The sequence below is a fragment of the Eleginops maclovinus genome, chromosome 23, assembly GCF_036324505.1.
Source record: "Eleginops maclovinus isolate JMC-PN-2008 ecotype Puerto Natales chromosome 23, JC_Emac_rtc_rv5, whole genome shotgun sequence".
Taxonomy (NCBI): Eukaryota; Metazoa; Chordata; class Actinopteri; order Perciformes; family Eleginopidae; genus Eleginops; species Eleginops maclovinus.
The window spans coordinates 10,436,423-10,453,395 of NC_086371.1; the positions used below are offsets into that span (position 1 = coordinate 10,436,423).

At 39.4% G+C, this 16,973-nt stretch overlaps 1 protein-coding gene across 1 annotated transcript in view; it reads left to right on the forward strand.

Annotated features, from left to right (window-relative positions):
• Positions 1–534: 534 nt before the first annotated feature.
• Positions 535–16,973, forward strand: part of f9a (coagulation factor IXa) — a 112,019-nt gene continuing 95,580 nt past the window's right edge. Inside the window, exon 1 of the mRNA XM_063876591.1 lies at positions 535–923. Coding sequence (XP_063732661.1) covers positions 890–923 — 34 coding nt within the window. The 5' untranslated portion in view covers positions 535–889. The remainder of the gene's footprint in view (positions 924–16,973) is intronic.

Consider the following 16,973-nt stretch of genomic DNA (forward strand, 5'->3'; position numbering starts at 1 on the left):
GGATCCCACACCCTGCAGTCAACATGTCCAAGTGTCCTTGGCTTACTTAGCCCCAAGTTGTTCCTGTAGGCCTGTCTACTGTATTGAAGTGTATGTCGCTCAGATAATAGCATCGGCTAAATAAAATGGATTGTAATGTGATGTAATTTACTGAATTATATTGAACATTAAAGAGTAGCCTACCTGGGGGTTTTCTCATTCACCATTCCATTTGATCTACATTATGTTTGAAGTAGGTGCACTACGTTAAGACCTCAGCCAACACCTTTCTGCCATGGTAAGTTTGACAACACAATTTAATATTGTGTGTATTTGAGTTGTTAAAGTTGATCAAAAATAAACATACATTTAAACTACAATAGCCAGGGAATTCCCTTGTAAATGTTTTTTTTCCCCCTAACACATAATCATTTTCAATCTCAAATAACCCATAATGAGCACATCTTCTGTGCCATTTAAGTTGAGTTTTTCTTTATTAAACTCCGTGAAAACCCGGAAATTAAAACCGGAAGTGAAATGCCGCAAATTCGAAAAGTTTGTCTGTCATGCCATAGCCATGTTTTTGTCAACTAAAGCGCCTTGTCAAACTATTAAAACTACGCTTTGCCTTCTGCTAAATGAAACGTTGTTAAACATACCTGCATAACTGCGAGTAATTCAGGATCATAGTTGTTGCAGTGTTTCCCTGCCGATGTGCACATTCCACACACTTAAACTAGCAAGCTAACGTGCAATGCAGTGTTGGTGCTATTAAAATGGATCCTCACATTGCCAGACTAACTGTTCAGACGTTAGCTGCCGTGGTGGAAATCTTGATAGCACCGAAGGAAAGTGCACCCGAAAGTGTGGAAACACCGAAGTGGCCTTGTTTCATTCATTCATCTAAGATATGTTACTTGAGGCACAACCAAGATCTACAAAAAGTAAGTGCGTTTTCATAAATCTGATATTTGTTCATTGTTGCACTTTTTGTTGGCTGCCGTGCCATCAGCTCAGTGTGTGGTGATATCTTCATTTAGTTAATTTACAGCCTGTTTGTACATGACTGCTACAGATTTGTGGAGCCTGTTGTGATCAAACTGAATTGGTCACACTGTTGGATTAGGATCACATTAACTGAGTCTTCTTTAAGGCCTATATGGTGTAAGTTGGTTTCAACATCAGTACTATGTTGTCTGTTAACATTATATAATGATTATTATAACTGCCATTGAACCTGCCAGTGACTTAATAATTGTTGTATGTCTTGAAGCTTAATGTCAGCTCTCTAAAAACAGAGGACAATATTTCATACAAGTGATTTGTAAGGTCTGTTATTTTGATGTAGCAGATTATGTCTTTTGACCAAGTTTTGTACTGGAGAACCGTATTTGACATGTGAATATAATGTGTATGGGTTGTAAATATTCCATTCGACTATACCCAATTCCTGTCATGTTACGAGGCCCATGAAGAAAATAAGTGCACAAAAATAAGAATAAAAGGGTTGCACATTTAATTAAACTTTTATGGTTGTAAGTTTCAGGAGCTTTTTATTGCATTGAACAACTTGAAAGGACATGAAGGAAATATGAGAGCTGGTTCATATAGTCAGTTGTAGAATGAATAACAAAAAGTGGCAAAGTGGTCCTGCTGAAGTCATGAATTATGAAAGATGCAGCAAACTGTGGTTCAAACGCTGAGGTGAAGTGAAAGGCCCCTTGCATCGGCATGCAATCAGTCTTTAAAGACAACTGCCACAGAATTTAAAATGACCTAACGCTGAGTCACAAACAACATTAAGATAGCACATTGTTTTCGAGAGAGCTGCTCAACATGCATAAAGCTACTCTGTATGAGCAACTCCTTTATGACACATGGGAGGTGTGTCAATATGATGAAATATATTAAGAGACAATATCAATTTGTCCAATAACAGACATTATGTCATTCTGTATACCCTGGTAGCTTTCCCTTTTAAAAGTTGACTGTATAGCTCTTTAATATTTAATTTTTTACATTCATGTTATGAAGCATATTGTCCTGTAATGTACTTAATTTGCAAGATTAGCTCAAATACATTTTCTGTGGTAAAAATGTATTTCAGAAATCACTATATTTTCTATATTTCACAAGGATTTAAAGAATAAATACTAAATAAACTTCAAGATTTACCTTTGTCAACTATTTTAGCGTTTTGATAATATGTGATATTTGAATATACTGGAATTTAAACAAAATTAAACTGGAAACTGAACATGTAAAGCATATGTTGAAGAAGTTGTTACACTGGGCTGGAATAATTTGGGTTTGCTGATATTTTTTTTTTGTTCTGTGATAGTATCAAGAGATTCATATGCTGATGTGAGAAAATTAGGAAGATGTTCACACACATTTTCTTTAAAGGATTGTGCCAAAGCAACTGTAAATGCTGGCCAAACTGGATAAATACACAAAAATTGTACTTGATTTTTTCACTGTGAGGGTTTTTCTGGTGTTTTCATTGTGAATGATTTGAGTGTTTTCAGAGCAGTGAATGGATCACGCTGTTTTCTGTCAGTCATCTGACACCCACAGAAAAATCAGGAACTAATTTTTAAAAATATGCTGCCATGCACGTATTATTATTACATTTATGTCCTCTTTGTTTTGCATTTAAATGGCAGTTAATGTTTTTTAAATGGATGCTTGTTTGTAATCAAACAAATATGTGCAGATGCCTACCACCATGAATGATGACATCATTTGTTGGCAAATGTTGTGTTGTTGTGCATTTACTGCAGCAACAACATCTGTTGGACAAAAAGCGCTTGTGTGCGTGCATGTGTGATTACGTATGTGGTCAGTCATGTCTCGTACCATCAGGTCGGTTAAACTGCCCAGAAATACTGAAATCATTGCATCATCATTGTGACATAAGCTTTGGATTTATTTTTCCTGTAACTGCAATGTCTGTCAATTGTTTTACATTTTAATGAAAGATGTTACCTGATTGCATGTGCTGAATGGACAGTCATGAAAACTAATGTCACTGTAGATCAGTATCTTGGCATGCAAGTTCATTAAGTCCATTAGAAGGCACACCTGTGAAACACAAAGCGCATTATCTGGTCAGCTGTTCATTAGGAAAAGATATTACAACCAAAGAGTCTTTTCAAATGCTGAGTTGTAATACCAGATCTATAGAGAAAATGTAAGGGAATTTCTTCTCTGTCCAACCAACATCTGTATGAATAACATCTTATAAACATAAGATAGTATTGTAGGTAAGGAGAGAACAATTGTGATGTTGGCAATTACTGTACAAACCATGATTTGTATCTGTGTGGGAAATACTTTGCGTTCTTTAGAAATTATGAATAGCCTGCTGTTTTCCTGAGAGCGAATCAATACATTCAGTTCATTTCATGAATATGTGAAAGTGTCATAATGCAGTTTCACATATTCAGTGCAAGTGAATACGTTTTGCATAGCAGTTTTTATTACACTGTAAACGATGTACAATATCTTATGGGTTCTGTTCCCCGCTCTTTGGTAAAGTGCAGTTCAGCAGCCTGAGGCCTGTGTTGAGTTTCTCTGCTTAGTTTGACTGGCCTCCTCCATCTCTGTCATGGAAGGGCTGTTTTTGGACCTGGCTACCACATTATTAATAAGGCTGGTGATACATTCTCATTTGACCCATCAGGGGAAATTAATTATTCTAATGGGCATCATTTCACTGTCGCTCCAATCCCCCCTTCTTAGCATGTGGGGCAAGAGGAATGAGATTTGTGAATGTGGCGAACCGTGACACGGATGCAGGGAATGAATGTTCTTATGCTGAGCTGTGAGCATGACTACGCTATCAGTGTGTGCTGCGCAGGAAAAACCCTTTCGCAAGTCATTCATTCAGGTGAGCGCGGTTACAGAGACGTTGTTGGCGGTGAGGAACTGTTCAATGAGCAATCATGTCATATTGTAATGAATATAAGTTTGTTTATATTATCAGGGTTTCCTCTTATCCATCAACTTCAACTGCTCACTTATCTGCGAAAGGTCAACCAAGCCAGTCCAGTGCTGTCCAAAGGGGAAGGAAGCTTTTTGTTCATCTTGATGACTAACTGCTCCATTGTCCACAATCACATTGTTACTCTCTCTCTTTCTCTTCCTCCCAACTCTTCTGCTGCCAGTGCTTTGGTCTTACTCTGTTTTTCGACATGCTCTTCTTGATAAATACACTCTTGGTGATATATCATAAAAATCCAGCTGCCAACTAGTTGGCATTGCTTGATTTGAAACGGAGCCATGCTCTAATTGGAAACAGTGCCATCGTGCTGGACTCTAATTATGGTTTCCATAGCAACAGCACAAAAAAAGCATTATTCTGTAGTCGTGATGTATTTGAGGAAAAATAATCAAGAGCAAGGCATCGTTTGCTTTCATCTGTTTTTTTCCTGCTCTCATGGAATTCACAGTGAGCTTTAGTCCAATCTCCATTAATGATTTGATGCCCTTCTGCCAAGGTGTATGTATGGCAAAGAATTACAGCAGATAAAGGATTATAGAAGTCCTTCATATCTCATGCTGCCTAGATATTATAAGATTTACCTCACCCAGGGTGAGAGCACAGGTCTGTGAAGTTATTAAAGTTCAGATTTGTGGGTTCAGTGATCCTCTGGTTATTGTGCTCAGCAGCCTCTTCTGCTTATCTCTCTTCTTCTACTTTAAAATAAAACCACACGAGTATACTGAACATGAACATGTATGGACATGTGCACTAGATCAAAGACCATTACAAAAAGTGTAAGGGGCTACAACAAAAACCTAGTCCTGCAAACATTAAAGCACAGAAGAAGCCTCTCTTGGTACTTTATGTGTGGGTGTGCAAAGAGAAAACCTGCTTAGTGCAATACATTAAGTTCATGTGCTTTTTGTTTAAGTGTTATTCCTTGAGCTAGTCAAGGAAAAACTTGTTTATGACCCTGTTAAATTATATGATAGAGACATTTGTGAGCAGCTTCAAACCTAAATAATACAAGAGATGGAGATGGAGGGGAACATTATCAAGTTCTTCTTGATGACCAGTGCTAATACTGTTTATTCTGGTTTTAATCTATCTCTCTTTCAGTCAGTATAGTATATTGTTTGACTTTCATTTAATTTAGATCAAACATTGTACTTATTGTACATGTAATAAATCCAGGCACAGAGTTCTAAGTCTTCAAATAATTAATGTTGATTTAAAGAAAACAGCAGTCCTGGTACTTTGTTCTGTTGATTCCCGTGGTAGAGATGCTGCCACATAAAAGGCTAAAAGTCTGCTAAAGCTCCGTGATGACTCCCAACAGAGTGGTCTGGTGTTTCTCTGTTTGTGTGTGTGCGCACTGTGCCTGGATAGGATAACGATGACGGGAATGATATGACACATGTAGGCGAGGGACATTGCCCGTGTGTTCTTGGAAACCTGCGCTGCTCCATCTGCTGCTGTTAGGCAACCAGCTGCCTGCCTCCCATCGGCCCAGCAACACCAGCCCCAACTCCTCTGAAACCATGGCAACCGACTCCTTGCTGTGGGCTGCCCAGGATGACTGACCCTCCTCCTCCTTCTCTTCTTCTCATCTCCCTTTTGTGAATAATGTCAAGGGTCTTTTTATTGTTGAGATAAAGCCTCTTGTTTGCTTTTCATTTGTTGGAGAGACAAACGTAACCCAGTACTGTACTATGCAGTGTACTGTACTCTCATGAAACATATGCACTGTGTCAATACAGTGTGAGAATGAACAATCACTAACCAGGCATCCATATTACACACCCACTTATCAGTGTCCTCTTCTCACTGGCTTACTCATTTGCAGACGAATGAATTCCACAGACACATTAACTTTGACCCAAACTGTCATTCCCGCTCCCCCTGATATAAACACAACCAGAGAGGATCCCCTCCATTCAGCGGAGGCCTCTCTTCCTTCAATTCTCCTGTTGTGAAATTGATTATCAGCACTTATAGCTTCAGGGACCCCCGCCCCCACCACCACCTCAATCCTCATCACCAACACCAACAGAGCCTTCACAACTCCCACTTTAGTCAGCGGGAATCAACACCAAACAAGCACACGTTCGTAACGTTCGTAACTCAGGGGACAGCAATTGGCTGACAGCGGGAGATAAAAAAAAGCAGACCAACCAATCGTTGTACCGCAGATGGAACGGAGATGTGGCCCTACCCCCTCCAAGACCCCTGTTCAATTGACAACAGTTCAAGATCATGGCGGAACATTAATTGTCTCTGTTTCTTTCAGGCATTTGCATGTACAGTATGTCCCTGGCCAAAAATCCACTCCCTGTATGCCCCTTCGAATGATAAGGAACAAAAGTCGTGGTATCTGCTGAGTGTGGGGAACTGTTTTAACGCAGTACTACAATTGATGTAATAAGCTAATTCTTATACTTCTACTTGGGCCAGTATAAAGTAACAATCCTTTTTTTCTTAGTACCATTTTTGTTTACCCTAACCACCACCGTCTGTGGTTAAGAGAAATCCTTTGTTTACAGTTTGGTTTGATTGCGTTTCATAGGCTGTAATTATGAGCTTATGTTCTAATTACAAACAACATATATGTTTTGGCTAACGCGGTTACAGATATTGTTTAACAATATGTGTTTATTATTTAAGGGTTGAACAAGGCAATGCTTAGCAATTATGAAGTAATGACAGCATTGCTGACATGAACATAATTAAGGTGCAATGAGATGTATGTGAAAACAAAAGCAAGGCGATTCCTTGACAGGTTAATCTTTATTTGTTTTAAGTGGCTGCAGAGCCTCTAGGCAATACGTTCATTCATCTTAGACCTTCTTAGCATGCAATGAGCTATAATGGGTAATAACAAATTATACAGTGCACAAACGCACATACTTCTCCCACCACAGCAATCTCTTACATAAACTATGCAACCTAATCTATCACCTGTCTCTGCACATTATGCATACATCCGCATGATCCTCTTCTATACCCATTAAAGGCCTGCCAATGAAAGGGAAGGTTAAGATGTGCAACTTTACCAACTGTTTGGCATCGGCTGGTTTCTCCTACTGTGCAAGAGCAACTGTCATTGCTCACAACCATTATGCGCATTTGAGGGTAGAAGCGCCCATACTATCACGGAAATCATTGTCATCATTATCACACATCAGTAAGATGATCAATGATTAAATTCAAGTGTGTGCATGTCATGGCTTGGCAAGATGAACATAGACTGAGCTCATGGAAACACAGAGGGCAGAAATATCAGATCACACTTACATTAGTGATGTCAGAGCTGTTTTTTTCCCAACAGCTGCCACTTACAAAACCTGCTGTTTTTCCCCTGATTGGGGTGTTGCCAAAATTGCAATATGCTTAAAATATTAAACCTACAGTACTCCACGGCAGGCTTTTAGCTAGAATTTGGCAGCAAATATCTTTCTGCCATATGTGAGTCAATATTGAAAACTTTCTTTAACATACCAAGTGAAAAAAATATACTTTAACCACTTAACAGAGTAGAATAACTGAATCAGATCCTTCCTGAGAAACAAACATTCTGTCATCAGTCTAAAGTAAGCCGACTTTACAAAGACAATTCATGTTATAGCTTTATACATGTCTATGTTACATGCATGATCGTCTGTGTGCTTTCTGAGTTTGTCCTATAGAATTATTTCTTGAAAGGGTTTTGATAAATGTAACTGCCAATGCTGGGCAGTATGTATTTCTTTGTGGGCCTTATTGCGCAGACGTACATATGTGTTGCTGATTAACAGTGGGTGGTGAAGATGCCATATTCTTGCCAGCTCACCCAGTGAGCCTGGCAGACTGTGCTGCCTCTTGGTGAAACAAGCTAAACTATTTGCTTCCCAATGTAAACAGTTGATATCATTATGCTAATACAAGATCACCAAAGACATCTTTTCAGTCCATATCTCGCGTGAAAACTACAACTGTGATGACTTGGTCTGTCTCCTACTACACTGTCGTCATTGTACTATTCAGATTAATATATGAGTAGCTTGTGCTGCTAAGGATGAAGACATTTAAGGTGAAAATCATGACCTCAGGAAATCTGTTCATGTGGTGCATGGTTGTACACAAGGGCTCTTCTCTCCCTCTGCAGAGATCAGATTCCCTGTGAAGGTCTATAGGTCTCCCTTGGCTGCTGGCTCCAGCTCCACTTAGAGAGCTGATAGACAGCTGGCTAAGATATCGACATCCTACATTTGAGCCCCGAGGCAAAGCTGTTAATGGGGATTCAAGCCTCCAATCTCCAAGCAAGTGCATTATTGGTCCTAACCACAAGTCCCACGATTTGAAGTGCATCAACACAAATTTATTTGGAAGGGGAAGGTGTGCTGGATGAAAGCAATTTCCGCAACATTGAGAGTAGCATAGAGAACACAATCACTATAGCTAAAGGCTTAAGATGTATGACACACAAGCACAAAACACAAGAAAGCTCCAGGAGGGAGAGAGAAAGTGATTGTATGCGGGAGATAAGACCGAGAGCAGAACAGAGAGCCATGAGGGAGGGGGAGAGAGAGTACGGGATGAGAGAGGGCGAGAGATCTGTGTGTGAAGATGGACACGCATTTTAGTTGTCTGGCCTGTACTGATAATCCATTCATGATCAGACGAAGCTCGACTGAGTCCATCTAGTCTGTTCTAGTTACTCTGACATCGAAGCATAAAGCTGTGCACTGAAAATGGCAATTCATTTTAATAAGATAAGAAAGGCCGATATTGTCTTGTCCTTCCCTAAAATATCTGTAGATAGAACAAGATGTTTCTTTATATTCTTCTGCTGATCTCTATGTGAAATGCTTTGAAAAATTACATTTTATACAAATTTGGATGGAAGCATACAGTACCAGTACAGAAGTCTCAGATACAGTAGGATCTTTCAGCTTATAGTAACCTGCACACCCGTGCTGCCCTGAGGAAATGTTACATTATTGCAAGCAGTCAACCTTATGATGAAATGGGTGGCTTCGCTGCAGGAAACTTGATATTTTTCCCTTTCTCTGTTCACCTTTTTGTTTTTTTTTCTGGCTCACCCTTGTCCTAAGTCCTTTTCTTCTTCTGTTCACTCAGTCCATTCTAACATCACATGTGTAATGTCAAGGCTGTTTATTTGTTTGGGGTTGTTACTGGTATGCACTCGTAGAAGAGGAAATGGCCTTCACAAATGTATGTTTTCTCAGCAGAGCAACTGTCTTACCTCAAATATCACATCAGTAAATCACGCGATGCCATCAATACAATAAGGACAGCAATATTGATTCATTCCCGGACCTCGGCTTGCTGCAGTCAATCGAGCAGGATATTAAAGCCACTCATGTTGTTTTGACAGGGACAGCAATCACAGACTACATCTTTCACACATTTTGATTTAGTCTAGCTGTTTACCAGTGATGCATATTCAATGTAATATCAAAATGTATGACACATTTCATTATGGGATCACAGTCACTGACTATATCACATATCCTGAAGACATCCAGTCTTATATCTGTTCCGCTTAGTTCAACACATATTTTCTGTTTAGGCAGGCAGTGATCTTAGTTTGTATTAATGTTCCCTCAGGGGCACTTGCTTCTTGTATCCCTGTAACAAATACTGTGCTCCATGTTCCAGCTCCCTTTTTCAGGGTGTTGTGGTCGCAGGATTTAATGATGCGCGATGGAGGACTGCAGGCAAAATGTTTTCCCCATGCAGCCGTTTACCAAGTGATGTCTACTGTACTGTAGCAGGGCAGGGGAAGAATACATTTGTGTTGCAAAAGCCTCATCAATATTAGATATTGCCCCTGCCTGCCTGCTTACTGCCGGGCTTATTGCTTGACTACATGTGAGCAGAGGTTGGTGCTGGCTGTCTGGCTCATTCGCTCCCCGTTACGTAACGCCTGACCTCATCCACTGCAGTGAGGCAAGAGCTGGGATTCCCTCCTGCACATGGAAACAAGCACAAGGGGAAAGGTAGGCGGGGGATGGAGGGGGGGGGGGAGAGAACACCAGGCAGAACAAAGAGAAAAAGTGGGTGGTTATTAACAAAAGGATTGCGGACATGCAGAAAGTCGAATGCTACCTAAAATGTATTTGGACTTCATATAACAGGAAAATTCTGCCAACAAAGACAATAATTACAGGAAAGTAGTTCAATTAGATTATTTGTTGGAACATGTTTTGTGTTTTTTATCATTTTAAATATTAATGTTGTAATGATACAATCGTTATCGATAAATTCACTGATCAACGATCCAGTGAAAACATTGGTGCATATCATTATCTTGTAGGTACAGTTGGGATGTTTTTACCAAAAACAAAGGATCACAATACGAGTTTTAAGGTTGTCAACCATATTTGAGTTGTTTTTGTGACTAAACATATATGTAGGTGTTAAACTGGTAGCCTATATACTATCACAATACCATATTGAAACCATAACAGCATTGTGGCAAATGTTGTTATATCTTCAAATACCGTGCTGTGGTCCAAACAATGATTATTAAATTGTATCGTGACTATGGTAAATGGAGCTTGTGATTCACAGTGCTGGAGATGACATGGTGAGTGTGCTATTTAAGGCAGGGGGAAAAGAGTTGTACTGCAAGTGTTTCCTCTAGTCCTGAGGGATTACTTGGCTTTGCACGACTGAGGTTTGAATAATTTGAGGTAAAAAGTTCTAAAGAAAATCCTGTTGGAACAGGTAAAGCATAAGTGAAACAAAAGTTGAAAGCAGTATTGAAATGTACTGTAGTTGCATAATACACCATGCTGGTTGTTTGGAAATCTCTTGAATAAATCAAATTTCAAACTGTTTTTCAGGTACAGAAGCTAAATGTATTGATGTCCCTTTCTGTAAGAATGGATTCCATTTATTTATATAGCAATGTGGATGGAAGGGGTTGGAAGACTGCAGAGAAAACACTATAATAACTGAGAATGGAGGGTAGAAATGTGTTTAGTTGCAGGGTGAGTTAACCTGTTATAGATCTGTTCATTGGATCTGATGAAAAAAATGCTCAAAAACTCAAAACTTGAGTATTAAATAAAAAGTCTCAGATTTTGATAAAAAGATGAGAATGCAACATCTTCCTTCCTTTTAAGTGGTGTGGGGAAGAGTGAGGGTATGACCGCAGACAGTAGTTGCTATTTGAACTCACAATATCAAAGTAGATGAAATGTCTCTGATCCTGTTCTCTTATAGACTCACAGCCATACACCCCTAAACTCTGGGTAACACGATTAGTTTGTTTTTCCCAGAGACACTAGTAAGTACTGAATGGTAGTACACAAATCCTCATACTTTTTAACAGATTTACAGATAATTGTGACCGAATGCTTGGCAGATAACATTTTCCACTGACATTTAATGATCCTTTAGGGAGAAATGCATCATAACCAGAGATACAAAGTCCAGACTTAAACCTCAGTAGACTATATAACAAAATGGCCACAAAAAACCCTGAATACTCCCCAAAGCCCTCTGAAATGATAAGAGAGTTTAACCTAAAACAATAAAACTACACCTGTTTTTTTTAAAGACCACCAGGATTCATTTTGGAGGAAAATACATAAATACTCTAATGAGAACAGCTGTCATACACAACAGAAAACATTTTCTCCTTGCATTATGCATAATTCACATCCAAAGCTGCTCTCTATGTTATTAACTGAGGATTATTCATTAAATAAATGGGTTGCTCTCTTTGTCTGGATTATGGTAATGTTAATCTGACTTTCCTGGCTGAGACCGAGATATGTGATCACTCACTATCACATCATCGCTAATGAAACATCCAGAAAGCCAGATGTGCGGCAGGACTATGTCATATGACAGGTGTGCAAAAGATCACGTCATTACAGGATTTAGAAAACGTTGCTCGAACCAGACAAAGGGTTTTTAAAAAATGGATTTTCAACGAGCTTATGTGTAATATGTTATACTGTGGTGTCTAAATCATATAATAAAGCACAGATAATACAATGTTAAGGGTTGTCACAATAATGCAATTATCCGGCCTGGGATTTTTGGATTTCCAAATATTTTCAGACAAAATATCTGTAACATTATTTCCTCTATGATAAATATGCCTTACTGAGATGGGGAAATCTACTATAGTTCTTTGAATGGAGTCAACCCACCCACAGCATTGTGCTGTGTGAATACTCAAGCATTTATTTAAAGAACTACCACTGATATATCTGCCACCACGCTAATAATGGTATACTGTAAGAGCATGATTAAATGGATATGTATCACAGACCTATATATACAGTTTAGTCAGGATTAGTATTGTGATATGTTTTCATAGTTTGTATCCACATTTAATTTACGTTATGATGATTTTGAGATTGCAGTGCTGACCTTTTAGCCATACTATGCTATTTAGCCGAGCTACTGGTACAAAAAATGTTTTCCATCCATGTTCTCAGTACAGCTTGAGAGTTTGTTATTGCCAGACTAGGGGAATGTTCTTGACTTGACCAGACTGGGGTTTCCAAATCTCCGAGTAGCTTTATTCTAAGTTAGTTTGGGATTTATGTAAGAAAAAGGCTACACAAGCTGTAGATGTGAATGCATGATATAATGCCCTCAAATCACCACGCCTAAAGTAATACACTTTATTTATTATGATAAGTCAGCACTTAAACCTTTTAGTCAAATGAAGTGTTACGAATTCACACAACAAAAAACTGTCACAAAATCTGAGTTCCAATGTATTCTCTTTCACTTCTTGTTTGTAAGTAATAACAAAAGGAAAGAGCCCACATCTCTGATATACAAGTACGTTAGATCTAACTATAGCCTGTGGAATAAGCAGGATGCAACACCCCGGCTGTGCTGCACCTCTAATAGGGAAACCATGATGTCTTCTATTTGTGGTAGATGTTATCAATATGCATTCTCTGGAGAGAGTGTCTTACCCTTCCCGTCCCTGGTGCTATGATGGGTTGGTAGGTCTGATAAGCAGAGGTGCGAGACACTCTCTGCTCGGGGTAATCTATTGAGAATGAAGCTTCTGCCTTTTCCGTGCCAACCGGAGCCACAAAGGGAGGATGATGGAAGAGAGACTGTTACAGGGACAAATATCAGCAGACTCTATTTGGGTTTTCAGCTCTCAGAGGGCACGGGGTTTTGTGGCATTGAGAGACCTAGCACTTTCCGCATTAGAGGTGGAGTGTTTTATTAAATTTCATAAGTATCTCCACCTGACTATTTTGTTATTGCTGAAGCGTTGTTAGTCGGCTTGTCACCTAATAGGCTTATTTTTTGGTTTGTTTGTTTGTTTGTTTTTCATCCGAGAGCTCAGGCACACAATCCAGCTCCTTGCACTGTTATTAGACAATAACTAAACTCAAGTGTCACTTTTCTGCTGTATTCTCCCCAGGAGGGATATGCTCAGCTTTGTTTCCCAACACTAGCTGACTGGGCGACTTTATTTATCTTGCTGTTAAGCCTTTCTATCACATTTTCTTTGTCGCCCGCAGTCTACTGCCTGTTTACTTATAGTGTGTCTCTGGGGTTTAGAGCCATATAGCTTGGCATTATTTTTAGGCTGCTAGCTTAATTTTTCCTTCCTGTCTTGGTGCCAGGACAACAACCTCCATCTCAACGTCAGCAAAACAAAGGAGCTGATTGTGGACTACAGGAAGAGGCAGAGAGAGGCACACACACCCATCACCATCGACGGGACTCCTGTGGAGAGAGTCAGCAGCTTCATGTTCCTCGGGTAAACATCAGTGAGGACCTGACATGGACACATCACACCAGGGTCATATCCAAGCGGCTCGACAGCGGCTCTTCTTCCTCCGCAGGCTGCGGAAGTTCAACATGGACTCCAGGATACTCTGCAACTTCTATAGGTGCACCATCGAGAGTATCCTGAGTGGCTGCATCACCGCCTGGTATGGCAGTTGCACCGCCCTCAACCGTAAGACTCTACAGAGGGTTGTGAAAACTGCTCAGCACATCACCAGGACGGAGCTGCCATCCATGGAGGACCTCTACACCCAGCGGTGTAGGAAGAAGGCCGGTAGGATATTAAAGGACCCCCATCACCCCAGCAACAATCTGTTCTGTCTGCTGCCGTCTGGCAGACGGTACCGCAGCATCCGGACCAAGACCACCAGACTCTGGACAGTTTTATACCACAGGCTATAAGACTGCTGAACTCCTGAGCTCTGTGAATGTCTACTCACATCTGTTTATAGTACACACATACATATATATTATACACATCTGCCATACATATCTGTTTATAGTACACATATCTATATATTATACATATCTGCCATACACATCTGTTATACGTAATATATTCATCTGTCCATACCTCCTCATTCAACAGCGTAAAGTATTTAAATACTCTCAATGTATTCCACATATGTATATATTTCACATCCTCAAATCTTTATTGTTGTTATTGTAAATATTCTTCTCTCTTTTTGCACTATTTTATTTATCTTATTCGCACCATGTATGTTGAGTTGTTGGAGGAGCATGGGACATAAGGTTTTCATTGCCAACATATGCTGTACGTTGTATATGCTGTGCATATGACCAATAAAACCTTGAAACCTTGAAACCTGTTTGTTTAGTTAAAGTAAATTTTTTCAGGGATGGGAATTAATAATAACTTAAATAAACCAATTGTTTACAACACATAATATTCAAATACCAATTTAATTTGTGGATAACTTAACATTGACAAAGGAAATTATTGTTAAAACATCCATATGCAACGGATATAAAAGGACAGTGAAAAGGAGCAGAGGAGGAAAGGGAGAGCTGCAGCTGCCCCACGTGGGAGGTTTTGCGTCAGCCAGTCAATTACTTTAGGATGTCGTCGTCTTCTTCCGAAGATTGTAGAAGCTTCAATATTTCTGGGAAGCTGCATTTTAACTCAGTTTTCTATGCATTATATTGTGTGCAAAATGGACGAGTAACAAATCACTCCAGCTTGTTTAAGAATTAGAGTAATTTCATGCATTGACTTATTGACAGGCAGGTGGAAAATAGTTTTTTCTGTTCAACATACCTTGTGACAACACTGTAAGAAAATGATAATAAATGGCAACAAGACACATCTGTTACATCAACCTCGTAGGCTAAGAAGACTTTATCCAGATAGAATATTAAAGAACAGTATACAATTCAGCAGGGTTTATTTTATAGCTTTTACTGTGGGACAGTTAAATCTGATTATAATGCAGTAACTCTAATACCACATACCGTTTAGCATAGTCATAGTCATTAAGAGGTTTTACATTTTTATTCATGACATAATCTACGTCAATATATCTTTCATTAATGCTCTGCTTACTTTCAGAATACAAATATTTTATTGCTAAGCCTTAACAAATAATTTAATAACCTTTAATACCGTCATAAAGTAGCACTGACAATCAGGAAGTGAGCTTTGTCATTTGATATTGCAGTATAAAATGTAGAGACATTCATGTTATTTTGCACGCAAAATTATCGCAAAAAAAAAGTGAAATTGTGAAGCAGATGACAAAAATGGAGAGACGGAAAGGGACACTGGGTGAGAGGGTGAGGAATGAAGCCAGTCAGCCTGTGCTGGCAGTGATAAAGGGTAATGAGTTATAGCATTCACAGGTACACATTTCTCACATATCACAGTTCCATCAGCTTGGCCTGATTCGTGACAGATTATAGCAGTGTGATTTCACTCGAGATCTGAAAATCCTTGCACACTGGAGTGGCAATAGCTTTGCCTGACGTGTGTATAAGTGTGTGTATGTGAATGAGATGCCCCTTCAGGATCAGCATATCAGCTCTTTTTTGGGGCTCCATGATGACTCATTAGTCTGGTCAAAAGTGAAGGGCAGAATAGCTGATTGGTCAGTGAGCGAGGGAAAGACAGAGAAAGAGGGAAAGGGACAAAGAGATGCCTCACAGTGAAAGTGGCCGTTCCTTACATAACCTCCTCTGAATAAGGCAGGCAGCCTCCGTTAATGAATTTGACTGCCCCATGCTAATGAATGTAGTCTAGAGATGGGCAAAAGGAAATGAAGGGAGTAGGGGGATGTCAAACTAAATGAACGATGAAGTAGCTCATATCGGGGCCTAAATTACAGAGGCCTATTAGTTCTCCTGTCTCTGCTGGCTATGGGCGTAATGAGGCAGTATCCATAGGCGAAATGGATGGCTACTATATCTCACACTCCAAGGAAGGAGATCTTCTTGTAGGGTTGCTTATACTTTTATACAAGGAAAAAAACGTTTATCATTCTGTTCAAATTCAGATCCAGCATAACAGCCCATTCAGTCTTTGTCTTGAACTTTCTCCTTTCTTTTTTTTTTCATAATCCGCATCTGCACATTAATGGCACTCCGGACCGAAGATATGTATTTGCAACTGCAGTCTATGATACTTTTGATCAAATATGATGAACAAATGTGGATCCTGCAATCCTCCTTCTTTGAGCTTGACAGTTTAAAAAGAAAAGAAAGAAAGTCAACTTGTTTTTTTTATTGTTTTACAAGTGTTTGAGAAACTAACAGCAACATATAGGTTTAAGTTGAACTAAAACAACCTCATTATCTTGTTGTATTTGTCATCGCACAAACTAGTATTTTGCAGTTAATTCCCTTTTACATTGCATTATTCTCTGCTTCACATTAATTAACTCTTTACCCTTACCATTTCTGACATGTACTGCAGGTGAAAATCAACGCAGAGTGATCATGGACAAAACCCCTCATTAAGGAAAGTGCTTCTTCCCGAGATGACAGAGGCAGTGAGTGAGAGGGCTGACCTTATTAAAAAGCCTGGCAGGTTAACACCGTGTCATCCCATCATTCAGATCATTCTTTCCTACGCTTGTTTTAGTAGCACCTGACACGGCAGCTAATTACTGCCTCGTGTCACGTCCTCTCTGCATATAAAGACGGCGTGTTCTGATTCAACCCATCAAATTGGATTGTTTTTTTCTTTTTTTACTCGTCTAAT